Source organism: Magnolia sinica, chromosome 15, assembly GCF_029962835.1.
Source record: "Magnolia sinica isolate HGM2019 chromosome 15, MsV1, whole genome shotgun sequence".
In the NCBI taxonomy this organism is placed as follows: domain Eukaryota; kingdom Viridiplantae; phylum Streptophyta; class Magnoliopsida; order Magnoliales; family Magnoliaceae; genus Magnolia; species Magnolia sinica.
The window spans coordinates 24,962,007-24,989,104 of NC_080587.1; the positions used below are offsets into that span (position 1 = coordinate 24,962,007).

General features: G+C 39.7%; 1 protein-coding gene across 1 annotated transcript; it reads right to left on the reverse strand.

Moving 5' to 3' along the window:
• Positions 1 to 22,066: 22,066 nt before the first annotated feature.
• LOC131227403 (glucan endo-1,3-beta-glucosidase-like) lies at positions 22,067 to 25,283 on the reverse strand. Its single transcript, XM_058223200.1, has 2 exons — positions 25,149 to 25,283; positions 22,067 to 23,211 (listed from the first exon to the last, which is right to left on the reverse strand). The coding sequence occupies exons 1-2, from the start codon at positions 25,258 to 25,260 to the stop codon at positions 22,262 to 22,264; spliced, it is 1,062 nt and encodes a 353-aa protein (XP_058079183.1). The 5' UTR covers positions 25,261 to 25,283; the 3' UTR covers positions 22,067 to 22,261.
• Between the last annotated feature and the right edge of the window lie 1,815 nt (positions 25,284 to 27,098).

Genomic DNA, 27,098 nt, shown 5'->3' on the forward strand with positions numbered 1-27,098 from the left:
GTTGGGAATCACAACCCAATGTGTATGATAATAATGATCGTTGGGTGTGATTGTGGTTCTCTTGCACATTGGGTCGTGATTGTGTTACATGGATCATGATTGTAAGAAGAACACCTGGAATTAAGTAGAAGATAATGAGGGATGGAATGGAGACGTTTAACTTGAATATCAATGACCCATGGATTGCTTGTTTCGTTGGTTTTATGTTTAAGCCTCGTGATTTTTCATGTTATACGGGCCGTGGATTGCTTGGGTCGTAGTCCCATGTTGCATGGAACGTGTTTGTCATGTTATGTGGGTCGTGATTGTAATGTTATATGGGTTGTATTTGCCATGTTATACGAATCATGCTTATCATGTTGCCTGGATCGTTATTGTTGTTTCAACGTGTGCAGGGCATGGATTATGTACGCCATGGATGAAATACATAAGCACCAAGCCATCCATGAGCCATGTCGTATACATAATCTATGGTTGTCCGATTACACGGGCCGTGGTTGTGACGGTATATGGATCATGGGTTGAAGGTTGTTACGGATCGTCGTTCTTGTGTTATATGGGTCGTAGTTTTCATGCTTAAGGGTCATGGTACTGCACTTACTTCCATGACTTGCCATAATGTACATATATATATAATGCAGGCTTTTCAGGGGACCGGATTAGGGTCGTGGTTGTGAACCACGAACCAATATAGATGACACCCACGATCCAACGTGGACAATAACTACGATCTCACATGCATGTGAACCATGAGATTATATCACATGACAGTTTCGTGGTTGTCATACAGACTGTGTCGTTGTTGTTATTGACTGTAGTTTTCATTTTAGACGGGTCGTGATTATGATTTTAGACGGATCGTGGTTGTAAGATGATATGTGTCGTGGTTCTAATGTTACAGGGGTCGTGGTTGTCACGATATATGGATCTTGTTTGGCATCTACGTTCAATCACCCATATACAACAACGATCAATTGTGCATGTCAACCAACGTGGTTGACACCCACGAGCCTAAGTGCAATCCCACTTCGAATTGTTCATGGACAATTACAACCCATCTCATTCACCAACCCATTATAGATGATAATAAGCAGAAGAAAAATCAAATACACCAATCCATTCATCATTCAACATCAAATCAGTGTTTAGATTTCTTCGCTGGTCTACCTGACACCTCTTCTTGTTGTTTTTTTTTCGAATGCAGCATCATCTGCTCTTTTCTACTGCAGACAGTCATATGCAATTATCTTTCTAAACTTTGGAATTTTCTCTTACAGAAATAGAACGAACTAATATTAAAATAAAGTACAAAGCAATCAAGATTGAATGTAGACGAATAAATATATACTTACAAGCGTAAAGTCAATTGCACTCATGCTTCGCAAGAAGTTTATATATTTCAGCATGAATACGCCACAATCATCCGAGTTGTGTTGTGTAGGCCTGTCAATGGATGGCTTCTCCCACCCAACTAATCCGCCATCAAGAACATAATAACCACCATACACCGTCCCTGTCAACCATTATCTTGCTTTGCCATTTATATGAACTGAGCTGCACTCAACTTGTATAGATGTACTTGCTGGGTGGTGACGAAGGAGCCCGATGAAGAAGATTTAAAACCAGTTAGAAAAAAGGGTTAGGGATAAAAAGTGAAGGGGTCTCAAAGAAGAAGCTCCAAGATATAGTCGGTGTTCCGTATGGGGACAAGTGGTTGATGTTCTGCGTTTGGAATAGTAAGCATTCGTAAAAGCGTCCGTAAGCGTCCAAGATATAGTCGGTGTTCCGTAAGTCACATCAAACTTCCTTTTCTCTGATCCACACCATCCATTTTATTTGTAACATTAAGAAACAGAATTACCCAAAGAATGGTCAAAATATTTGAATCTAATAGACCACAACAGTTCAACCAATAGTTTTCGTAAAAGCCCATAATTTGTCATCTTTACGCAGTGTGGGCTACTGATGGCTTGATACGCGTCACTAATAGAATTTTCGAAGGAATCCATCATCCATGAGCAATTCCAATGGATTAGATTCGTTTTATGATGGACCCATGGACTTGAACTAGATGATCGACGATTGATCTTCTGCGTTTGGAATTGTAAGTAAACTTCTCGCCTTTAGCATGCCATCTTTAATGTATGTACATGCGACATATCAATTCAGTACAAACTAAGATATATGGGGTCCACAGTGATATATAAATGTCATCTAAATTGACCATCGTATGTAATGTATGTATATAAAGACATAACATAAAAATAAGTTTTATCAGGTGGATGTACAGCCCACGTAGTTCTCAACACCTTATAACCGTTTATTTCGGCATGATCAACTACATGATATATACAATGAAAACTATGATATATATCGTCATATCAACTACGACCCATCGAACATTAACACCATGACCCATATAACATAATAACCACGATACAGAGTTGTAGGCTAAAGACTTGGGCTTCAAACTAGATATGGTGAGGGCTTTCGTTGTCACAATTTGATCAAAGTCATCTCTACCTTGCACAATGACAAACACGACCCTTCGTAGATGACAACCACGATACTTCACGTTGTCAATACATGACCCAGGCAAAGGATCGTTGTTGACTTTTTTTTTTATAATCTTGGTTTTCATGTAAAATGGATTGTGGTTATTATGATATATGGATCGTGATTGTCAAAGTAACATGGGTCGTGGTATCAGTTGATATGGGTTGTGGTTTTCATGTTTTATGGATCGCGGTTGTCATGTTATATGGATCGCTATTGTCATGTTACAAAATATCGAGTTCATTTGCCTGGAAGCCAGAATATGGATCGTGGTTGTAATATTGTATAGGTCGTGATTGTCATGAAATATGGATCCTGAATGTCATGATCTATGGGTCGTGGTTGTCGTGTTATATAGTTCGTGGTTGATGTGAAGCATTGATCGTAGTTATCATTTGATATGGGTTCGTGGTTGTCATGTTATACGGGTCATGGTTGTCGTCTTGCATGGAACGCGGTTGACCATTTACATGCGTCGTGGTTGTCATATTTGTAATGGATGGTGGTTATCATCCGTACCGGATCGTTGTTAACAACCACGACATTGAGTAAAGCACGACCGATTAACATGACAACCATGATCCATATATCACGAAAACCAAGACCAATGTTATGTATACTATTCCGATCTTTGGGTTCGTGGTTCATATGCATAAAGACTCTTGTTATCATCTACATTGGGTCGTGGTTGATATGATACATGGGTCCCAGCAGTCATTGTATATGGGTCATTGTTGTGAGGTTGTATAGGTCGTGGTTGTCATGATACATGGACCCTGATTGGAATGATTTGTGGGTCGTTGTTGTCATGTTATATGGGTCGTGGTATACGTGAATCATTGGTTGTAGTTGATATGGGTCGTGGCTGTAATATTAAATAGGTCGTGGTTCACAGTTGTAATGGATCCTAGTTGTCGTCCTTGTTGATCCGTTGTTGACAACCACGACTTTTGTTGACAACCACAACCTTATGAGAAACACGACCCATATAACATGATAATCACGATCCATTTGTCATGACAACCACGACCTGTTGTTATGGGTCGTGGTTTAAATGCACAATGGATCGTGGTTAGCATCCACATTGGATGGTGGTTAACATGCACCAAAGTTCATGAATCAATAAGTAAATTACAGTTCACATTACATTATCATAAACAATAAAAAAAGTCATCATCAGCCTCGGCCTCATCCTCAGCCAGCAGGCACGAAAGTGCATCGACGCCGATTGTGACCTATTTGTCTGCATCTCGAGCATCTGTGTGTTGGCCTATCTTCTCGCTGGGATGTAATTCGAACCTTTTTGGATCTCCCATCAGATCTTCTAATTTCTGGAGGCTTCATAGTCTCACATAAAACCTTCACTTCATCTGAAATGTCTCGTTGTGTCTTGTCAAGCACTGTGTAAACTGACCGCACGTACACTTTATTTATCTTAGCTTCACTACATCGGTCATTCCCCGTGCAGTCACTTGAAACTCATCTGCTGAAATCACGACACATTATGTCTTTCGCACTTCCGAGTTGCATAACCGTACAAAATTTTAATTATCAAATCGAATTCATCCGACACAGTCTTCGTAATCTTATGGTAATGAAGCACACTGGGTCGTAATCTTATGGTAATGAAACACACTAGATCATGATTTCATACATGTTGGGTCGTGGTAATGAAGCACACTGGGTCGTAGTTAACAAGAACGACCCATAACAGCTGATAACCACGACTCTTATAAGCTAAGGACGACAATCCATATAACATGACAACCACGGTCGTGACAAGTGGCAGCCACGATCCAAATACCATCACAAACGTGATGCCGTGGTTATCTACTATTCAATGGCGGAGGTTTGATCAAGGTGTGCCCTACATTACACTCCTTTTCACGTGACAACCAGAACCCTCGGCTTCTCGACTCTAATCTTCCTTTACCTTAGGCAATTACCTACAGTTAAAATAAAATAAAATACTAACCGCGTAGTGGAAGAGGCTTTCAGATGAGAGAAACGACAAGGAGAAACAACGTCGCTGTTGGTCCCTGGATTTCCCTTTTCTAGGAAAACAAAAGAAGAAGAAGAAGAAGAGGGTCTTTAAAAGGTAAATAAATGCGACATTTGCCCCTTCCGAAGCTCGCGGTGCTGCTGATCGATGCTCTGTGGGCCCCACCATGATGTATGTGCTTCATCCATGCCGTTCATCCACTTTTAAATATCATTTTATGGCTTGAACCCAAAAACAAGAGTGATTAAATCTCAGGTGGACTACACTGCAGGAAAATTATAATGATTTGATATCCACCATTAAAATCCTCCTAAGGCCCACTCTCTATTAGGAGCATCACTCGTTTTTGGAATCTTACCATTAAATGAACTAGAGAAATATATGGATGGCATGGATGAAACACATACGTGGTGGTGGGGCTCATAGATCGTCGAGCACTAGCCATTGGCCAGTGCCCCGGGGAGTAGCCAATCCGTCACTTTCTCGGGGGTTGAAACCGAAGGAAACTCTGATTCTCTCCAGGTCCGTACGTCTCCTGAACCAAGGTGAGGGGCATTTTTGTCTGAAACAATCACAAAAGTTTTGAAAATGCCTCCATGTATGTGTTTCATCCATGCCGTCCATATATTTTTCCAGATCATTTTATGGTATGAGACCAAAAATGAGCTATCCCAATAGAAAGTGGACCACATCACAGGAAACAGTGATGAATGAGCGTCATCGATCATGAAAATGATCCCCCTCTTTTTTTGGATCAAGCCCTAAAATGATCTATCAAAACAGATGAACGATCGTGCCTTTCACTGTAAAAACAGATGAACGGAATGGATGAAACACATACGTCATGCTCGGTGACTGTGGGAGTAGCCAATCCATTTTCCCTTGGAGAATACCAAAGAATATATGAGCTTGGAAGGGCCGAATGTAGCCTTTCACATGCACCTTTTACAGACCTTCTTCTTTTGTTTTCATAGGACCTATATAAGGGCCTTAACCCACCCCTCTCTCATCCATACGAAATTTCATACCCTAGGAGAGAGAAGAGAGAAAAGAGAAGGAAAGAGTGAGGAGAAGAGAGAGAGAGAGAGAGTGAGAGATAGTTGCCGGGATACGTTCCCACTGCTTCACGTGCCAAATCATCCTTCCTGCATCGGTATACCGGCGATTTTGATTCTGTTTTTAGGTAAGAAACCCTAACCCTAATCCGTTTTGGGTATCCAAGTAGAAGAATCGATGAAATAGCTAACTTATTTCGTGATTCAAGTAGCCGTTGTGCCGTAGACGAAGGCATAGTGTTCGAACTGAGTTCGATACGAGTTTACCGACGAAAGGTGTGGACTATAAATGTTTAGGTTATGGTTTTTAAGGCTTTCAATGTCAGTAATGATTTATGACTGACTTGATTGCTATTACATATGCTTAGATGCGATGTTTTTCCACGTATTAATATATATATATATATATGAACTATGTTGAAATTAATGCATTCCATGTGTTTGTTGAAATGTTAGTATGAATATAGAATTATGATTTGTGCTTGCCATGATTATTGCTTGGGAATACATGATTGTTATACGTGTGACAACTCTGTTGTGAAAGGACTTGCTATAATATACGTTATAACTAATTTATTACATTTATGTTGATATGTGTAGTCTAAGTGTTTGATAAAATGCCCGAATGAGAAAATGCTTGTTGAAATGTATTTAATGAGGTTGTTGAGAAAGGATTCTTAATTACCTTATCTATAGCTACAATTTCCTTCATGTAACCTAACTTACTACTATGTGATTTATGGATGAAATGCCTATGTATAATAACATGTGCATTAAGCGTTTGTTGAAATGCTCAAATGAGATTTGTGTTTAATTTGGTTGTCACATGTTGATTAGACTATCACATTTGGATGCCTATTGTGTTTGAGTATGATTGGGACTAGTACGTAGTCCAGGCAATCGGTAATGGCTTACGATCAGTGGCCAAACTAGTTTCGCCACGACGGATACGTTCAATGAATCTGAGTCGTACGCTAATTATTGATAGTGGTTACGCTACGAGAAGTGCGTATGCGCTTCATGTCGATTAATTCAATGTGCGCTCGTACCAGTCGAGCTTGTCAAGTAACCCGATTGGCCTAATATATGTTCACCATATATGGACGCTACTGTCTAAATCTAAGGTACCACTTACCAGTGCAAAACCCGTTTAACCTTGGTACCACGATCCACTAAGATTCATGAGCCGGGCATGGTGGTGTATGGGACACTGTGGTTGAACTGTCGGCCTACGCTGGGATGACGAGCCTCCCTGTAGTGACCAGTGAGCAACCCAAACTCATGAGCCGAATATGGTGGTGTATGAGACACCGTATTCGAGCTGTCGGATTACGCTAAGGTGATGAGCCTTCCCGTAGTGACCTTGAGTATAAAATAGGCCTACGATCAGGTGACCAGCCTCTCGTAGTGACCTCGAGTGTGAATTAAGCTTACGCTGAGGTGACGAGCCTCCCGTAATGACCTATAGTGTAAACTCGCGAACTTGCCTATCGTATGTGATTAACTAGGATTGACGACCCTAGATAGATCATTGTTTGGGTAAATGATATAAAGAGAGGTACCTTAGCTTTCCAAACCTGTTGTATGAATAAGTCTAATTAAGAACTTGGTTAATCACACACATGCACCACATTGCATGTACCTTTAGCGTTGCAGTTGAGCACAGCGGGAGTGTTGCATGCGCGACCGTGAGATGATCTCGCAGAGGGAGTGCAGGCGAGGGCATACATCATTATCGCATCCCATCCTTGCATTAACCAGAATACTTAAGAATGCTTGTTGTATTGCTTTATCATTACTGCTTAACTGAATTGATAACATGTTAACCTTTGCTTTATAACTCCACTGAGTTGATCACTCACTCCCACTTTGGGACGGTGTTTTAAAACACCAACCAGACTCTGTTGCAGTTTCAGGTGATGTCGAGGCTTACGAGACGAAGCTTGCCTTCTATGACGACGAGGAGGAGTTCTCCTATCTGCAACTCTCTGGCGGTTCTATGTAGACCTGGAGTTGTATCACCGAGGCTATAGGGATATGAATTAAATGACGTTACACTTTATCATTTTGTATATTTTGGAACTAAACACGTAATTATTTAACCTGGTAACATGTTCACACTCTGAAGACTTACAACAACTTATGTGTTTCATATATCTATCACAATCTTCTGCTTGCGTAATCTAATTGTCTCTGGAGTATGATATGCTGATCTAGGGTAATCCCATTCATGTTTAATGCACTAATATGGACAATATTTAATTATCATTATCTATGTTGCATAAGTGATGCATTGGAACTCGGGAGCCGAGCTTCTGTTCGACCCTTGATTTTTAGGGTGTTACACATGACCCTCAAAATTCAGGGCATTACAAGTTGGTGTCAGAACATGATTTTATTTAAACCGGACCTGGGTTTTGCCGATCCGTCACTTTCTCAGGGGTTGCAATAGCAGGTGACTTCTACTTCACTCCAGGACCGTACAAATCCTGAACCAAGGTCAGGAGCATTTTCATCCGAAACAATCTCCAAAAGATGTCAGAAGGCCCTTCTAAGGATATATGGAATGACGTAGCTTTATGGGTAATTTGCCCAAACTTCGAGGCAAGTACAGTCAATTTCCCACAACATTAATACAAGGTCAAGATGTGTTTTGTCTTCCACCATTTGATGGAAAATTTGAAAACTACGCTAGAAAGATGCCAGCGCTTTAGGAAAAGGTAAAACCGAAAAAATTGGCATTATGTAATTGATATTTATCATCTAAGTATTCAGTTCGCCTGCTAAGGCCAATATGGATAGGGATGCGAGCAGATTGCATGCCATGAACATACTAGGTGGCCGTCATCAAATTTTGTGGGCCCTACCAAGATGGATATGTTGTATCAACATCGTTTATTCTTTTGTGGGCCCTACCATGATGGATCATTTTAGGTCATGAGCCCAGTAAAAAAGCATATCGGGGCTAAAATGAATCATATCACAAGAATGATGTCCACAGTTGAAACGTTCTTAAGGCTCACTATGATGTTTATTTGTTGTCTACCTTGTTCATAATGACACACAGACTGGGATGAAAGGTCAAAAACAAATATAAACTTTATCCAAAAATTTAGTGGCCCCAAAAAGTTCTCAAATGGTAGGCATTCAATTCCCACTGCGCTTGTTATGTTGTGATCCACTTGAACCTTGGATCTACCTCACCTTTGATCTAATACCCTAAAATGATCTTGTCAAATAGGTGGACAGTGTGGATATCGTTAACATTATGGTGGAGCCCACAGAACACGACAACACGGTGGGACACACTCATGGGATTTCCTTATAGAGCCTTTAACAAGAAGTTTTTGCGCTAGAGCCTAGGTGAGGTTCAGCGTTATGTTTATGATAAATCCATTCCGTTCATCTATTTTATGAGATCATTTTAGAACATATGACTAAAAATGAGCTAGATCCAAGTCTCAAATGAGCCACACGAGAGAAAACAACGGGGATTGAACAACCACCCCTAAGACATTACTATGGTCACAAAATTTTTGTATTATGCTAAGTTTTTTTTTTTTTTTTTTTTTGTTCATCCCAGTGGAAATGATGTTACAAATAGTTTGTGTATCATATAAACATCAAAAGGCAGCCTAGGATGGTTTTAACGGTAGGCCTTTCTTTAATGTGGATTACTATCAAATCCTTTAGCAGGAAATCTGCTTCTGCCTGTGTCGGGAGCAGATTAAGTGCGGCCCCACTCAATACGGTGCAGCTTTACCATGGAGCCCACCTTGATTTATGCATACTGTATCCACGCCACCCATCAATTTTTATATATCATTTTAGGATATGAGTCCAAAACTTAAGCATACCCAATTCTGAGGTGGACCATATCTTAACAGTGGTGATTAACAATTAATGAGACACATAAAAGCAAATATTTGTTTTTTCACTTCATCTAAGTTTATATGACCTTATCAACAAGTTGGATGGAAAATAAGCATTATGTAAATATCATAGCGGGCATAGGAAATTTTGAATGGTACAACATTCAATCACCACTATTCCGATAGTATGGTACACCTTTTTTTTTTTTTTTTTTTTTACATCTTATTGAGTTTTGGGCTCTATCGTAAAATGATCTTCCAAACAGATGGACGGCGTGGATATAGAATACAAGGATCAAGTTCGGCCTCACTGTGACTACCATAGGAGGTGTTTGGTGCATGGGATTAGATGGGTTTAAGTGGGATGGAATTCGCAAAATGTAATAATTACATACCATCGGGGATTGTCGTGTAATCTGATGGCTTGGAGGCCATTCCACTTCATGTTTGGAATTGGAAGAAAAGACTTGAAATTAACAAGTCTTGAATGGAAATGGGGGTCCTTACTCTTACTCTGGTGGTAGACTCGTAGGAGTTTCAACACTCGGTTGAGGGTTCGCGTAACCATAGGTGGTAAATTCCACTACGGCGTGAGTGTGTGGTGGTGTGTGTGCACGTGTGTAAAAGAAAAAAGGTGCTTGTGTAAAGAAAAAAAAAAAAGAGTCAGGAATGGAAACAGATAGGGTATTCACCTATGTATGCTTTGTGGCCCCAATATAATGTATGTGTTTCATACATGCCGTCTACCCATTCTTCTAGATCATTTTATGGTATGAGCCCAAAAATGGGTTTGATCCAAATCTCAAGTGGACCGTAAATGAGTTTGATCCAAATCTCAAGTGGACTGCACAGTGCTGATTGAACGACTACCATTAAAAAGTTCTTGGGGGCCAGAAAAGTTTTGGATCAAGCTGATATATATTTTTTCCCTTCATCCAAGTCTTTTTGATATAGTCAACCCATTAGATGTCAAATAACCATTACAGTTGGCCCTAGGAGGTTTTTAATGGTGGAATTCAATCACTACTGTTTTCCAATGGTGTGGTCCACCTAAGATTTATATCTACCTCATTTTTGGGATCAAGCCCTAAAATTATAGTTCAAAATGGATGGACATTGTGGATAAAACACATACATTATGATGGGGTCCACATAGCAACAATCACTAGCCACCTAACACAAGCTAAACCGCGCCCGTTTGGAATTGCCACAAACCACCGCCTCCCATTTGTGCGTTGATGTCACCCAGCCATGCAGACCCCATTATGATGTATGTGTTATATCCACATCATCCATTCGTTTTGTGACATCATTTTATGGGATGGGCCTAAAAATGAGATGAATCCAAAATTTTTATAGACCACACCACAGAAATCAAGGGTATAATAACGCCCACACAAAACCAGAGCAGGATTGCTTAAATCCCTTGCCCAAGCGCCGATTCGCAGCAAGGGTTGGTATGTGAGTCCCAGAGAGGACATTGCAATGATCCATGGGATCTTTAAACCCACTCTCACCTAATCCCCTTTAAACCCATTCTCAGATCTATGTGACATTATAAACAAGTTAGATGGAAAATAAACATCATGGTGGGCCTTAGGAATGTTTTGATGGTGGGCATCATTGTTACACTCCTTTCTCTCGTATGCTTCATTTAAGCAGCAGAGCTACCAAAGGTTTGAAATCTTGTCCTAAAATGATCTTTCCAAATGGATAGACGGTATAGATGCAACATATATACGTCTAGGTAGGGCCCATAGAACTTGTCAACGGCATCATCCATTTCACCTTTTTTCTTAAGCGCTCGAACTTGGTAAGGTTGCATGCGATTGACAGATAGATAGATAGATAGATAGGCACGTTACCTGCAATATCCAGGAATGCCATTAGCAGCCCAAAAACAAGCACTGTAGCAACCATGACAAGGCCGCTGGTTGTGGTAGATGAAGCAGCCATGGAGACGTGTGATGCATCTCATCATCTGCTCCTGTCCCTTTACATAGAGGACTGGCAGCATTGATCAAGGACTAAGGTTGGCCCCACATGCTTTCCCAGTCAATCAATTTTCCATCAACAACTCATCGAGAGCCACGTGGACTGTCTTCGTTGAGTCTTTGGACCTTTCTTTTCTTTGTACTTGAAAGAGCCAAATTCATGGGTGGTGTATCTTTGAATCCGCAATTTTCTTCATTTAATCACGTTTTATTTGTTGAATGGTCCACAATTTCAATTTCTATTGAAAAACTTCTTTTGTTTGTAATTTTTTCTCCACATGGGCCTCACTTCTGTAGCTGGACACGTAGCTTTGAATCCAGATAACGGACTCGCGGGGTCTAGGTCGCTTGATTAGATCCACCTGATGGACCTTTTGATATGGTACCTTTATATAAAAAAAATCAATTAATCTGGTGGGGAGGTAAGGCGGCCTTTGGCTGGCTCCACTGTGATGTTAGTGAGAAATCCACCCGTCCATCTGTTTTGCAAGCTCATTATAGGACATGTGACAAAAAATGAGATGGATTGAAAGCTCAAGTGGGCTACACGAGAGGGAAAATTGGGGAAATAAATGCTTACAATTGAAACCTTCCTGGCTCCACCTTGATGTTTATATGCTATCTAAACCGTTTATAAGGTCATTCCCATGGGATGAAGCCTAATACAAACTTTGGTAGCCAAACGAATGTTTCAACAGTGTTCATTGAATCCTCACTATTTCCTCTTGTGTGGCCTACTTGAGTTTCTTTTTCACCTTAGTTTTGGTTATATGTACTAAAATGAGATCAAAAAACGGATGGACGGAGTGGATTTCTCACAAACATCACCGTAGCCCCACCTATCATGCTAGCGCAGGAACTTCCGTGTTGATCTCACAATTCATACGTCCGTACGGTCAACACCAAGTACATCTGTACGTGAGCGCAATGCGTGTTACCCGGTCACAGATATCTGTGACAAATCCACTCGGGAACGGATTGGCTGCTCCCCCTGACACCAGCCAATACCTGGTGGTGGGTGCTCTGTGGGCCCCACCATGGGGTATGTGTTTCATCCATGCTGTCCATCTATTTTGAAATGTCATTTTACAGTATGAGACCAAAAATGAGATATATCCCAATCTCAAGTGGGTCACATTAGGGGAAACAGTGTTGAATGAGAGTCAACCATTAAAAAAATTTTGGGGCCATAAAAGCTTTGGATCAAGCTGATTTTTGTTTTTTTACCTTCATCTGGGCCTGTATGACCTAATCAACGGATTGGATATCAAATAAACAGTACAGTGGGCCTTAGGAGGATTTTAATAGTGGATATCTAATCACTATTGTTTTCATGTGGTGTGGAACACCTAATATTTATATACATCTAATTTTTGGGATCAATTACTAAAATGATCTTTAAAAATGGATGAACGGAATGGATGAAACACATACATCATGATAGAGCCCACGGAGCACTGACCACAAGCCACGGGGCTCTTGGCAGGGGGAGTAGCCAATCCGTTTCCAATCCACTCTGTCCATCTGTTTTGAAAGACATGATTCTATAACTCAGGAGATCCAAAACTCAAGTGGGCCATACACACGAAACAGTGGGGATCCAAAACTCATGTGACAGAAGTTTTGTACGAAGATGCTATTTTTTCCTACAGTTTATCCAAATGGTAATAATTCTATGAACCGTTTGGATGTCTTATAAACATCATGGTCAGCCTTAGAAAGGTTTCAATGGCTGTTGTTCCTATTGTTTTGTTGGTGTGGCCCACCTGAGTTTTAAATCTTCCTGATTTTTAGAATCCTGTCATATTCTTGTCTTTCAAAACAGACGGACGTAGTAGATTTGTCAAGGACATCTCCCTGAACCCACACAGCCCCGGGCACTGGAAAGTGGATTGGCTGGTGCGCTGGCTGCTGTGTTGAGGTCACCGAGTTCTGTGGTCCCATCATGAGGTATGTGTTATATCCGAACAATCCGTCCATTTGGATAGCTCGGCTTAAGTTTTGAGCCAAAAAATAAAACAGATCCAAGGATCAAGTGGACCACACTGCAAAAAAGCAGTGGGAGAATGAATCGTCTACCATTGATACTATTTTGGGGTCACAGAAGTCGTGGATCAATATGATATTTGTTTTTTCCTCTTCAGCTAGGTCTGCGTGCGTGACATTATGAACAGATTGGATGGAAAGTAAACGTTACCGTGGGCCCTACAAATATTTTAATGGTGAGAATCATTGTCCCACTGATATTTTTGTGTGGTCCACTTGACCTTTGGATACCACTCATTTTTGGCATAATGCTCTAAAATGATATCTCCAAATGGATGAACAGTGTGGATATAATAAATACATCATTGTGGGGTCCATGTAATTTTGATATCCTTTGAACCGTTCGTACAACTTGGAGCTGGAGAAGCGTCCGCACGTACCCACACCAGCCAGATAGCTGGTGTGTGTCCACCAGCCAATCCGCTTCCTGGGCACTGAGGGTCACAGGCAATCCGCCCTCCAACTGCATGCAGTGATAACATTCTATCTTTAAAATCAAAATAGCAATAGGACTCTACTACCACGCCTACACGTGTAGTGGGATAGGCTGTAGACAATTCAATGGAGGTACAAGATCGCAAGAATTAAGGAGGAAATGGCCAAAAGTGGTCAAACACTGCCTAACTCTCCGACCTATGGCTCTGTGACCGACTGTGAATTTAGGTTAATAATATAATGTTGAAACCGGAGAATCAATTTTTAAAAAAGAAATTACTTTTAGGCTTCTAGAGAGTTGCATTCAGTGAGTGGATGTCTGACGTCATCAAGTAAGAAACCTTCCGGCCGCCCTCGATCAGACGATAAAGCCTAGTTTATTAGAGGTCTCTTATATCCGTTTGTTTGTTTGTTTGTTTGTTTGGTTTTTTTTTTTTTTTTTTTTTTTTTGGTTTTTTTTTTTTTAAATTTATTTTTATTTATTTAAAGGGCAGCCTATACAAGGAGAGTGACAGATAGGGAAACGTTGGGCATTCTATTAATTTATTTTACGAGATATACCATTATACGTGAATTTTTATTGGTCCAGATATAAGAAGCATTGCATTTTTGTTTCTTTTATTTCTAACAAAGAATAGAATTTTATATTGCTACTTTCTTTAATAGGCATAATGCTGAACCACGTAAATACTTACGCATATTGTCTCTTGTTTTGTTTTATTTTTATTTATTTTTTATTTTTTTTTTACTTCACCTACATTAATCACATGTATGTACTTGTCCACAACAATTGGTATTGGAGCCAAAGGTTGAGAAATCTTTTAGTACAAGATTAGTGTTGGTGTTTGTTTTACAATTGTGTTTCAAATGGCTTGGTCAAGTTCTACTAAATTTGAGGTGTCAAAGTTCAATGGATCCAATTATATGTTGTGAAAGTTAAAGATGAAAGCGGTGTTAGTGAAGTAAAGATGTACAATTGTGATTCAAAGAAAAGAAAAGAAGCTTGTAGATATGAAAAATGAGGTATTTGAGAAGAAAAATCAATTAGTTATAGCAGACCTTTTTCTTACTTTAGATGATTCAGTTTTGTTCAACATTCCCATCAAACCAACACAAAAAGTATGTGGAAAAATTTATGAAATCTATATGAAGGGAGATCAATGTCAAATAAGATATTCCTCCGACGACAACTGTATAACTTGAAGATGAAGGAATGATCCTCTTTGTAAGAACATTATAATGGATTTAACACCCTAATTGGTAGATTGCCGACGGTCGATGAGAAGACTAATAATGAAGAAAAGGTCACACTTTTACTCTATTCGATGTCAGATTCATGATATATTTTTATTATAAATCTTAGCAACATTCCAGATCTCATTACAAAGTCATCTGTGTTCACATTGCTTACTGAAAAGTCTTGTAGAAAAATGTACAGAGAATTTATGGGTGATGCTATGATAGTTAGAGGAAGATTTACTGAGTAGGGTATCGGTAGGAGAGATCAGACGAGATCCAAGTCGAAAGAGCGTAAAATAGGTAAATGTTGAAATTTTGGAAAGAATGGTCACTCGTGAAAAAATTATAGACTCAAGAAAGTAAATAAAAAAATTACGAACCTAATTCACATGATGAAATATTAGATTTAAATGATTCCCAACAAAATCTAGTAGAGAAAGACAGTTTATCCAAGGATGGGGAAGTATTATCTATAATGATTCCACAAGAAAATTTGAGTCATCAATAGATCTTAGGTTCGGGCGCTTTGTTCCATATAACTCCACACAGAAATTGTTTTCACACATATCATTCATGTGATAGCGATACAATTTATATGGGCGATGATAACATGTGTAAAATTGTGGAGATTGGAGATGTTAAAATTATTATGTTTAATGATATTGTACACATAATTTTCGGTGTGTGGCATGTACCAAATCTATGGAAGAGTCTTCTGTCATTAGGAAAGTTCCATGAAGATGACTATAAATTTTTTGGTGAAAGGATTCAATTAAAAATTATAAAAGGAGCGATGGTGGTTGCATAATGTGAATTTATGTGCAATTTATATCGTTTGATTGAATATATTATAGTTGGCGATGTTATTGTTGCTAATGATGTGACAGACTTTGTTACAATTTGGCTTATGTGGTTGGGCCACATGAGCAAATAAGAAATAAATGTACTTCTTAATTGAAATTTACTTCTTGGTTTAAAGTCTATTAATGTTAGATTTTTAAGAGAATTGCTTATTTGGAAAGTTTCATAGAGCTCATTTTCCTTTATCCATTATTAAAAGTAAAGATATTTTAAATCTAATCTATTTTGATACTTATGAGGATCCAGTTGATTCCTTGGGAGGTTTGTAGTAATTTATTTTTTATTAATGGTTTTTCCATAAAAGTATGAGTTTACATGTTAAAAATGAAAATTGATGCTTTTGCTTATTTTATCAAGTTTAGAGCATTTGTTGAAAATTAAAATGAAAGAAAATTAAGTGTCTGAGAACTGATAACGATGGAGAGTATATCTTAAAAGAATTTAAGAATTTTTGCAGTAAATATGGTATTGAGAGGCACTACATTGTCCTAAGTACTCTACAGTAGAACGGAGTTGTAAAATGTATGAATCGTACGCTTATAGATCATACTATGAGCATACTGAGTTTGGTTATACTCAAGTAATGTTTTTAGGTAGAAGTCGTTAATACAACTGGTTATTTGATAAATCGTTCTCCTATGACTATACTATATTCAAGATCCCTGAAGAGTTATGGTCCAAAAAACTTATTAATTATTCGTTCTTTTACAGTTTTAGTTGTGATGCTTATGTGTAGATTACTAAAAAGCACAGGACCAAGCTGGATGCGAGGTTTAGAAAGTGTATTTAATTTTCTTAACTATGAACATGGAACAAAATGGTACAAATTGTTGGATCTTACTGCTCACAAGTTAATGATTAGTCAAGATGTGATTTTTAATGAAGATTCGTTGTAAAAAGATATAGAATTTCCTAGCTTAGAGTCATGAAAGATAATTGAATAAAAATCTTTACACAATGTTTGAAATTAACTTACTAATTCATATGATTAGCAAGTTGATGATATCGTTAAAAATGAAGTCGATGAAGAGCATGTAGAGGAGATAGTAGGTGCCGAAATTCAAAGTCATTAAGATCGAATGAAGTGAGTTACAATACTTGTTTGTCTCAAATATTATGTTATGACTTACGCTTGCATGACAAAAGAGCACGAGCATTGTTCATATTGAGAGGCATGTGAATCTATTGATGTTAGCCAATTGAGAGTATTCATAGAGGATGAGACGGAAGCTCTGCATATGAATAAGATTTGAAAATTGGTTGAATTAACTAAATGGCGGAATGCTATTGGTTACAGATGGGTCTATAAGCTGAAAAAAGATATTAATGGGAATATTAAAAGATGGCACATGGGATGAGAAATATATACTCATAAATTAGGTATTAACTTTAATGAAAATTTCTCTCCAATTATTCATTTGATCAGTACTATTTGTACTGTATTAAATATGACAATGGTGTTTGACTTAGAACTTGAGCAAATCTTGATGAAGAAATTTATATGACTCAACTCAAAGGCTTTATTGAATAAAATGAGAATAATTTCATTTATCAGTTGAACATATCACTTTACGATTTAAAACATGTAACAAAGTGTTGGCATAAGTAGTTTGATTCCTTTATTATGAGCTTGAAATTTCAAAGATGTGAGACAGACCATTGTTCCAATGTTTGTAACTATGGTAATGGTGGATCTATTATCTTTTCATTATGTGGATGACATGCTAGTTACAGGTGCTAGTAGAGATACTATTGCAACATTAAAAACTCATTTGGCTAGGAAATTTGATATGAAAAATTTAACTCTGTTAATCAGATTCTTAAGATGACCATACTTAGAGATAGGAAGAATACAAAAGTCTGAATAACCTATAAGGGTTATGTTGAAAAAGTTTTACACTGCTTCAACATGCATAATTCTAACCCAGTCAGTACTTGTGAATCTCCCCCCGGACGCGCGTGCGACATAGTGCTTGATATGCGCGGAATGCGGTGGAAGAATGCCTTTCATAGGATTATGTTTTCATTATTGTGTGCGGTTGATCCTTTAAAGTGGTGATGATTACTCTATGTACATGATTTGTTTAGCTTGTTGTGGCTTCCTTAGTTGCGGAATACCTTTCCAAGGTGGCCAGAATAATATGTTTGAAATTATTGAAATCATCACCAATCGATTTGGCGAGGTAATACTTCATGATTGCCAGAGCTGTAAACTTGCTGAGTAAGGTCGAAGAATCGAAAAAATCCTTTAACATGAATGACTCCTATGATTGACCTGCGATCTTGGAACTCTGTGTAAGGGTCTCAGTTACGAGAGAAGAAGGGTTTAGGTAAATTCTCTCGCTTGCACTTGCGTGCAGTCTTTTTTTTAAGGGACGTGCAATTTTTGGAGAAATCACATATCTGCAAGAAATGTTAGTCATATGGCCATGCTACACAACCTATGAGAGGGTTGGGCAGTTGAAAAAAAGGGAAAAGCAAACAGATCCTAGCCTTATTTCATAAAGTCAAAAGAGAATGGGTAAGCAAACAAAGTAAGAAATAAACAAGAAGGAAAGATAACAGATCCTATCCTTGCTTCACAGAGTTGAGGCCCCGGGCAGGCAAATAGAATAAGAAATAAAGGCAATAAAAAGTAAATGAAAGAAGGTCTTAGCCTTGCTTCGCAGAGCCAAAGCCCTGGGCAGGCAAACAAAATAAGAAATATAAGGTGATAGAAAGTAAATGCAGTAAAAGAAAAGGAAATATTATTTACAGAATAGGAAATGCGTGGAATAGACTACGTTTTGATCTTGATTGAGATGTGAGAAGGAGAAAAGGAAAATCATATACTCTTTTTCTTGAATCAGAAAATGGATGATTGGATGTCTCCAATCCTAACTCTACTCTTGATGTAATAGGGTGGGCTTTACAGAGTTAGATTGCTGAGGTAGAACCTAGGCGTTGGTATAACTGCTATTGGGGAGCCTAAGTCAGAGAATCTCCTCGTTGTCTGGGAGTGGAAGTTGAGAAAAACTGAATCTCCTCATTGTCGACAGAATCTTCAAGACGTGAGTCACTGGCTCAATGAGAAATTTTCCCATAATTACACAATGACATATTAATCAGGTATAGTTTCATAAAAAGACGTACGAAACAATCATAGTTTATAATTCATTTTATTTAAATGTATGAATGCATAAAATGTTTATTAAACTGGGGATGCACATCTAGCCGGACCAAATGCAAGAGAATGGGTCTTTCAAATAGTTGACCCATTCACAATGTAATAAGAGACTGGGTCTTTCAAATAGTCAACCCAGCTCGTTATAAGAGATTGGGTCTTTCAAACAGTCGACCCAACTCACAATAAATGGGTCGTTCAAACAGTGGTGTAGGAGCCCACAGAAGTACTCAGGGTACATCACGCCCATATAATCTAGATTAGCCATTTGATAATGCCTGCGTGCCATGAATGCATGATTAATGCAAACCTTTATTAATTTAATTCTCAAACAATCCATTTAATAAGCCTTTACAACTAATGGCCAACCTTAGTCCAACATGTAGGCCTTACCATTCCGGATATATAAATCCAATAAACGGGTTACTCCTAATAAAAGCCAATAAGGCACTAAGTTCATTAAAGGACACAATAATGAGATTCCACCCAAACAAGGCTAACAAGACATAATGATACACCAAAATAGTAAGTCTACAATGGAATTTCATTTAACTCAATTCCTAGAATGACCATTAGTTCAAGTACCAGAGGAGCCGACAAGGCACTATTCTAAGTGTGCGATGTATCCACACAATTCATGTGTATCCATATCAAGGCATGTTATAATTCATATCTACATGAATTCCACGAGATAAGGATTATATTAATATGATTATAAATCTAAGGAGTACACGTGTTTGATTTAACCTAAGCGTAGGCTAAACATATTATGTGATCATATATAGGATTATAAACATTTACGGATTTTAAGAAGGAGCAAAGTATGTTATGGATTCTAACAATTCATCCTAAATTTAACACACATAAGATAGTTTGTAAGGGTCATCGCATGATTCATAAATTAATCAACATGATTATCAAATATTGAGACTATTGAAAGACAAAAAATATCGCTAAAATACTTGAAGGGTAAATCTCACTTTAGAATCAGAAATCTCTCGATTTCGATGTAGCATAGGCATAGAGAATTTGAGGGAAAGAGCTCCAAATCTTAATTCATCGACAATTCTATCATTAATTCTCAGATTGTAACATAATTAAACTTTCAACAAGGTTAAAGGTTTACCTATCTCAAATCGAACAATCTCCAACTATATTCGGCAACCGAAGCTTAAAATTGGCACACAACCGATGCCCTCACGAAGCCATGCTCAAATACGGCTCCCAGACAAGAATGAGCCACCATAAATTGCTTGTAAAGACCCCAAACCCTAACATAAACAAACCCTAGCATAAAAAATCCTAAGATTTCGATGAGAAATATGGATTTCTTACCCTAATAGCTTCTAATTGCTAAAAATTAGGAAAAAGATGTGCATGCACCTTGAGAGGACTCTCTACCTAGCTAATCGACGAGTTTTCTAGCTAGAGAAGATGTGAGATGGCATGCACGAACCTGATTTGGAGAGGAATGGCCTAGTGCGATGATTCACACCCGATCTTCCGATGTCCCCTCAAGCTCTCTCTCACTCTCTCACTCCATCTCGCTCACTCTCTCACTCCAATTTTCAAATTTGCAAATTGAAAGAAAAGGGGCAAAAGCCTTTTATACCCCCACTTGTAAATTCGATGATTGTAAGAGTATTGAAATTTAGAGACAATTGGTTGGACCAATGACAATTGTTGGTTGGACCAACAAGGATCGACAATTGGTCAGTTGGACCAACAAATGCCAATTTTGTCCTGTTTTTACGCTACCCAAGTTAGAACAACCGACATGACCTAAGTTGTCCTGAATCGGATTGGTTCACTATTCTCGGGGTCCTAGGGGTTCACCCACATGTTCTGTTGACCATTACTCATATCGAGCATTTCGTTCATTGCTAAGCAACGTCAACTTCCTCTAGTTGCAAGCTAGGCTCTAATGGATCAGGAATCCGATGGCCCAGGTCCTGCATGTACTACGATACGGTTCAATCTATTAGGGTACGAGGTTCAATCGAGCCACAGGCTCCTAGGTTAAATTTTAACTCGTGATCCTTCGGTCTCCAAGTATACACACATGTAAGCTTGTGCGGCTTTCTATATATTTTAATTAAAATTTTATTGGTAACACTCAATGACATCCAATACCTGAGTATTAGTTGGCCAAGGTGTTGCACATAGAAACCTCATGAAAAATTCTCGTAAAGTTAACCTCGTAGAACCTTTTCTCAAATACGTGTGTCTACCTTAACGAATTTTAATTGGTTCAAGTTGATGACTTGACCCAAACCTGATCGGACCCCATTTTTAGGTACAAAAGGCAAGACTTAAGCCAACTCGATTTCTTACCGGGTCTAAAAGGGTGCCCAGACCCATTAAAGTCGAATTGGACCCATTGCATACTCCCAAGTCCATGTACCCATTGACAGCTCTAGTTGAAGCCACTTTTATGGTAGGCATTGTGCAACCTTGCACCCATTTGGCCGGTGACACCAGCCAATGTGGGCTTGCTTAGACGTACTCAGCAAGAGGGGATTTCAGCAAAAGGAGTTTTCACTGGTGCGGTCAACGGGCCGAACTTGAGGTAGGTCTGGCCCGGATTTTGAACTGTTTCAGACCGGGCCATTGGGCCGTCCTTATTCAAAATTCTGATGTTCCGGGCCCGATCACGGCCCATTTACACCCCTAGTTTTCATCCTTCTTTTTAAGTGACTTAATGAAAGTGCATCCAAACGCACAACCCAGAGTTGGGTTTAGCTCAAAACACAATTCAAATGTCTGACGCCCCTTCTAAGGGCGTGAAACAAATGGACTATAAATCATATTTCTACTACAAAACCATCCACATGAGATTGATGTTAAGAGTAAGTCAAGATATATAGAAGCCCTTTATTTCCATTTGAAATTTCCATTACATGGAGAAGAACTTGCTAAACACGTACAGCTGCCTTTTATGCTAACCTGCTAGCCGTGCTGCATCTTATTCAAGATTTAAGTAATACATATGCATAGCCAATGGCTCTTATTCAATCTCTCTCGACCTCAAAACTCTTTCAAGTGAAACTAATATCATACACAGGTCGCCTATCAGGGAAGAAAAGCCCAAAGTTCTTTTCAGTTTCCGCCCCACCCTTCAGGTTCTCATTAAACATAGCAAATATGTAAGTCTCTATGGCCCTCCCAGACCTCCTTGGACTCCCTTGTCGAACATGTCGTATCAAATTCGAATTGTATGTTCTTGCATTCTCAACAGTCGCTGCATTACCTCCGGCGGACGGCCACCCACTCTCAGACACAACAATCTCTACCGATGACCCGCCCACCTTCTCCAAAGCGGCGTAGGTAGCATCCAAGATAGCATCAAACAGGTTCTGGTACCTGAATTGGCCATCGGTAACGACGGTCGTCGGAGAAGTGAACAATGCATATTGAAGAGAGATTTGGGCTTGGTTCCCTGTGTAACTAAAATAAGGATACAAATTCACGAGGAGTGGGGCCTGATTGCTAACTAGGAACCGCACGATTGGCTCCAAGCTTCCTCGGGCGGCATCGCTGAAGACACCATCGGAGGGTGGAAAGGCGTTTCCAAGGACGCCAGTATCGACGGCTGTGGACACCTTGATCTGGTCACGTAGCCCGGCGGATGAGATTGCGTTGAAGACATTCTGCATGGCGGGTAGGACGAACTGTGCTGAACCGCGGGGGATTACTTCATTGCCGACGGAAATATACCTGAACCGGACGTCAGGCCAGTAGTTTCTTACGTTGTTCTGGACCCATGTATTGGCGGCGGCCGGGTTGGTTGCCAGCTCTTGAAGTCTGTCGTTAGGAACGGCTAGCATGACTTGAATGTTGGATCCCCTCAAGGCCTGGAGGGCCGCTGGATCTGGATGGTAGAGTCTCATCCGTCCGATGTTTTTTGACCTGTAAAGATCTACGACTTCCCGTGGTGTAGGTAGATTGTTGCCATCCATTCCATAACAAACTCCTACAGATTGTGCACCTGCATTGTAGTGAAATGCTTGAGCAATGGGACTTGAATCTTCCAGTGGAAATCAGTTTTTTTTTTCATTAGGACCTAGTAATTAAAAGACCCGGCGATTCGATCCGACTAGTTTAGATCAGAGTCGAATCGCAACTCGTCCGAGTCAGACGAGTCAGGGTATCGAACCGGATCGGGTCTGACTGAGTCCCAATCAAGTCAGGTAAGTACATCAGGCTCGTGTAAGTCTTTAGAGCAAGATTGCACATGCCAACTTGGTACATGTGTGCTGGTCGTACCAGAAACGGATTGGCTACTGACCCTGCACTAGCCAATGGCTGGTGGTAGGTGCTCTGTGGGCCCAGTATGATGTATGTGTTTCATTCATGCCGTCCATATATTTTTATAGATAATTTTATATTAGGAACCCAAAAATGAGGTATATCCCAGTCTCAAGTGGACCACATTACAGGAAACGGTGTTGATTGAATGTCGACCATTAAAAACTTTTTGGGGGCCATAAAAGTTTTGGATCAGGATGATATATATTTTTTCCTTTCATCCAAGTTGGTATGACCTAATCAACAGGTTAGATGTCAAATAAACATTACAGTGGGCCCTAGGAGGTTTTTATTGGTGGACATTCAATCACTACTGCTTTCCCATGGTGCGGTCCACCTGAAATTTAGATCTACCTCATTTTTGAGATCAAGATCTAAAATTATCTTTCAAAATGGATGGACGGCGTGGATAAAACACATACATTATGGTGGGGTCCACATAGCACTGACCACCAGGCGGCTGGTGGCAGCGTCACTAGCCAAACCGCGTCCGGTCCTACCACGTTCATAGGGTGGCCTATGCATGCAATGAATGTTCGTGGCCAAAAAATCATGTCGGTGCATTATTAGGTGGTACAAAGCGTACGAAAAAACGGATGGCTAGGTCTCGGATTGCGTGGTGCAGAAAACAGGACGAGGTCGGTACTGCTTTGACTTGGTAAAGCTCTATATATGGCCCCACCATGATGTATGTGTTATATCCAACCCGTCCATCTATTTCGTCAGATCATTTTACAGTAGGACCCATAACCTAAAATGAGGCTGATCCAAAGCTCAAGTGAACCACACCATGGAAAGCAGTGGAATAAATGGGGCGCGCAATCGAAATCTTCCAAAGGCCCACCTGGATGTTTATTTACCATCCAATCCGTTTATAAGGTCACACAGATCTTTGATGTCGGGAAGACACATATATCAGCTTGATCTAAAGCTTTTGTGGCCCCTAAAAATTTTCAATGGTAGGTGTTCAATCTCCAATATTTCCTATAGGGATGAATCAAGTCGACCGACCGGCTCAACATTAGGTCGGGTTTGAGTAAGATGTGTTAGGTTTGGTTTCGAGCTTGGGCTATACAAACATCAACCCAATAAAACTCGGGTCGGAATCGGGTTGAAGTCTTCGGTTGCCCAACCCAAAGGAAACCGTACCCAATCTTCAGTTGAAGTCTTCGGTTCAATCCCGCCTTGGATCCGACTCATTTTTTGGGACAATACTCTAAATGAACCGGAAAAATAGGCTGACGGTGTGGATAAAATCCATGCAACATGGTGGGCCCCATGGAGTTCATCCAGGTGGGCGCAGGACGCAATCCGGTTCCAACGTCTGTGAATAAGCTAGTTCTAGAATGTGGTATGTGGGGCCTACCCTGATATAGCACACACATCCAACCATCCATGAGGTGGGTCACACCACAAGGGACAGTTGGGATGGAGACGCCTACAGGGCCACTAGAACCTTCCAGCCTAGACTGCCGGCCGGCCATCGATCATGTGTTCCATCTGTCCCACACCAGAATCAATGGACGGATTTGATGCCGTGACAACATCACGTTGGGCCCCACACACTACGTTGTAGACGTTGTAGGAGAACCACCTCTAAATAAACAGACACGTTACCTGCAATGTCCAGGCATGCCATTAGCAGCCCAAGAGCAAGCGCTGCAACCATCAAATGGCTGTTACTAGTGAGAGATGAAGCAGCCATGGAGATGTATGTGATGCATTTCATCTTCTACTCATGGCCCTTTATATAGAGGACTGGCAGCAGTGATCAAAGACTAAGGTGGGCCCCACATGCTTTCCCGGCCAATCACTCCATTGAAAATCGATTTGCCACCAATAGCCATCTAGAGGGAAGCGGATTATCCGGAGCACACCCGCAACAGGAATATCCCTATGTCACGACGTGGCCGAAACTCTGTGGGGCCCACCGTAATGTTATTTGTTTTATCCACACCGTCCATCCGTTTTTTCATCTCATTTTAAATCATGAGCCAAAAAATGATGCAGATATAAAGCTCAGGTGGACTACACCACAGAAAGCAGTGGGAATTGAATGCCCACCGTTAAAAACCTCCTAGGCCTGACCATGATGTTTTATTTTCTATCCAACCTGTTCATAAGGTCAAAAAGACCTGGATGAAGGGGAAACACAAATATAAGCTTGATCCAAAACTTCTCTAGACCCTGGAAGTTTTCAACGGCGGCCATTCAATCCCAACTGTTTTCTATGGTGTGGTTCACTTCAGCTTTGAATTTTCATCATTGTTTTTTTTCATACCTTAAAATGAGCTGGAAAAACGGATGGACGGTGTGGATAAAAGACATACATCACGGTGGCTACACAAAGCTTGGTCCACGTCGTGCCACATTGATATTCCTTGTGGCGTGGGCTGCGGGCAATTCGATTCCCATCGAGATTCGCATGTGAACTGTATCTTCGTCAAACCCTTGGATTTTTCTAATCTATTTTCATGAAAAAGCCAAAATTTATGTGGCTTATCTTTAGGTCCCCAATTTTCTTCATATACCCAATGCGTTTCATTGTTGAAAAATCCACGAAATTTTAATTTTCTATGTAAACGACTTCTTGTTTTTGTTTATGATTTTTTCTCCATATGGGCCCCACTTCTGTACCTGGACCTGAACTTTGAATCCAGATAACTGAATTCGGGGTGCATACATGTATCCAGATAACTGTTAACTGTGGGGCGTATGCCCTTTGGATCAGATGATGTGATCCACTTGATGGACATTTTAATAAGTTACGCTTTAAATTTTATTTTTTATTTAAAAAAAAAAAAAAAACTACCTACTTACATTCTGGATTTATTTTTTATTTTTTTATTTTTTATTTATTATTATTATTATTATTTTTACGATAGGCTACCATAGCAACTCAAGTAATTAATAATCAAGGGATTACCTGAAGTCTTACTTAGGGTGCCCCTAGTGCAAAGGGGTCAGCTGCTCGAGTTAGCTCCACCGATGTTTACTTAATATCCACCCTAGACAACTAGGTGTGTCAGCCCATGCTAGGGATACCCTCACCCTTCAAATTGTTTTCCTTTGCATGGCAATCCTAAATCACTCAACCTCCAAAAGCTTTCCTTCGCATGGCCTACCTAAATTACAGATGGATTTGATGTTTGGCCCCGTACTTAAATTTTAGTGTGCACTTTAATGATTGGAGTAAATTTTGTTACATTAGCAGTGACGTCTCCTGCTCTCCCTCGTTAAAAATAACGAACGTATGTACCTTCATATACAGGTACATGAGGTGAAGTTTGTTTTTATTTTTTGAGGATTGATATTCACTGATGTGGTCCATATAAGGAGGGTCACAGTTAGAAAGATGTATTTCATTGTATTTATCTTCTAGGATATTCTTTGATGTGGGATTCCTTGTACTCATGAGAGAGAGGTAAACTTTGTATTTTTGTTTACCTTTTTTATTGTGAAGAAAAAAGTTTTGTATTGCTATCCCATGGAGTAGGTATATTGCTAAACCACGTAAGTCCTTGTGCTTCTTGTTTCTTGTTATGGTTTGACCATTTTCTTTTATAT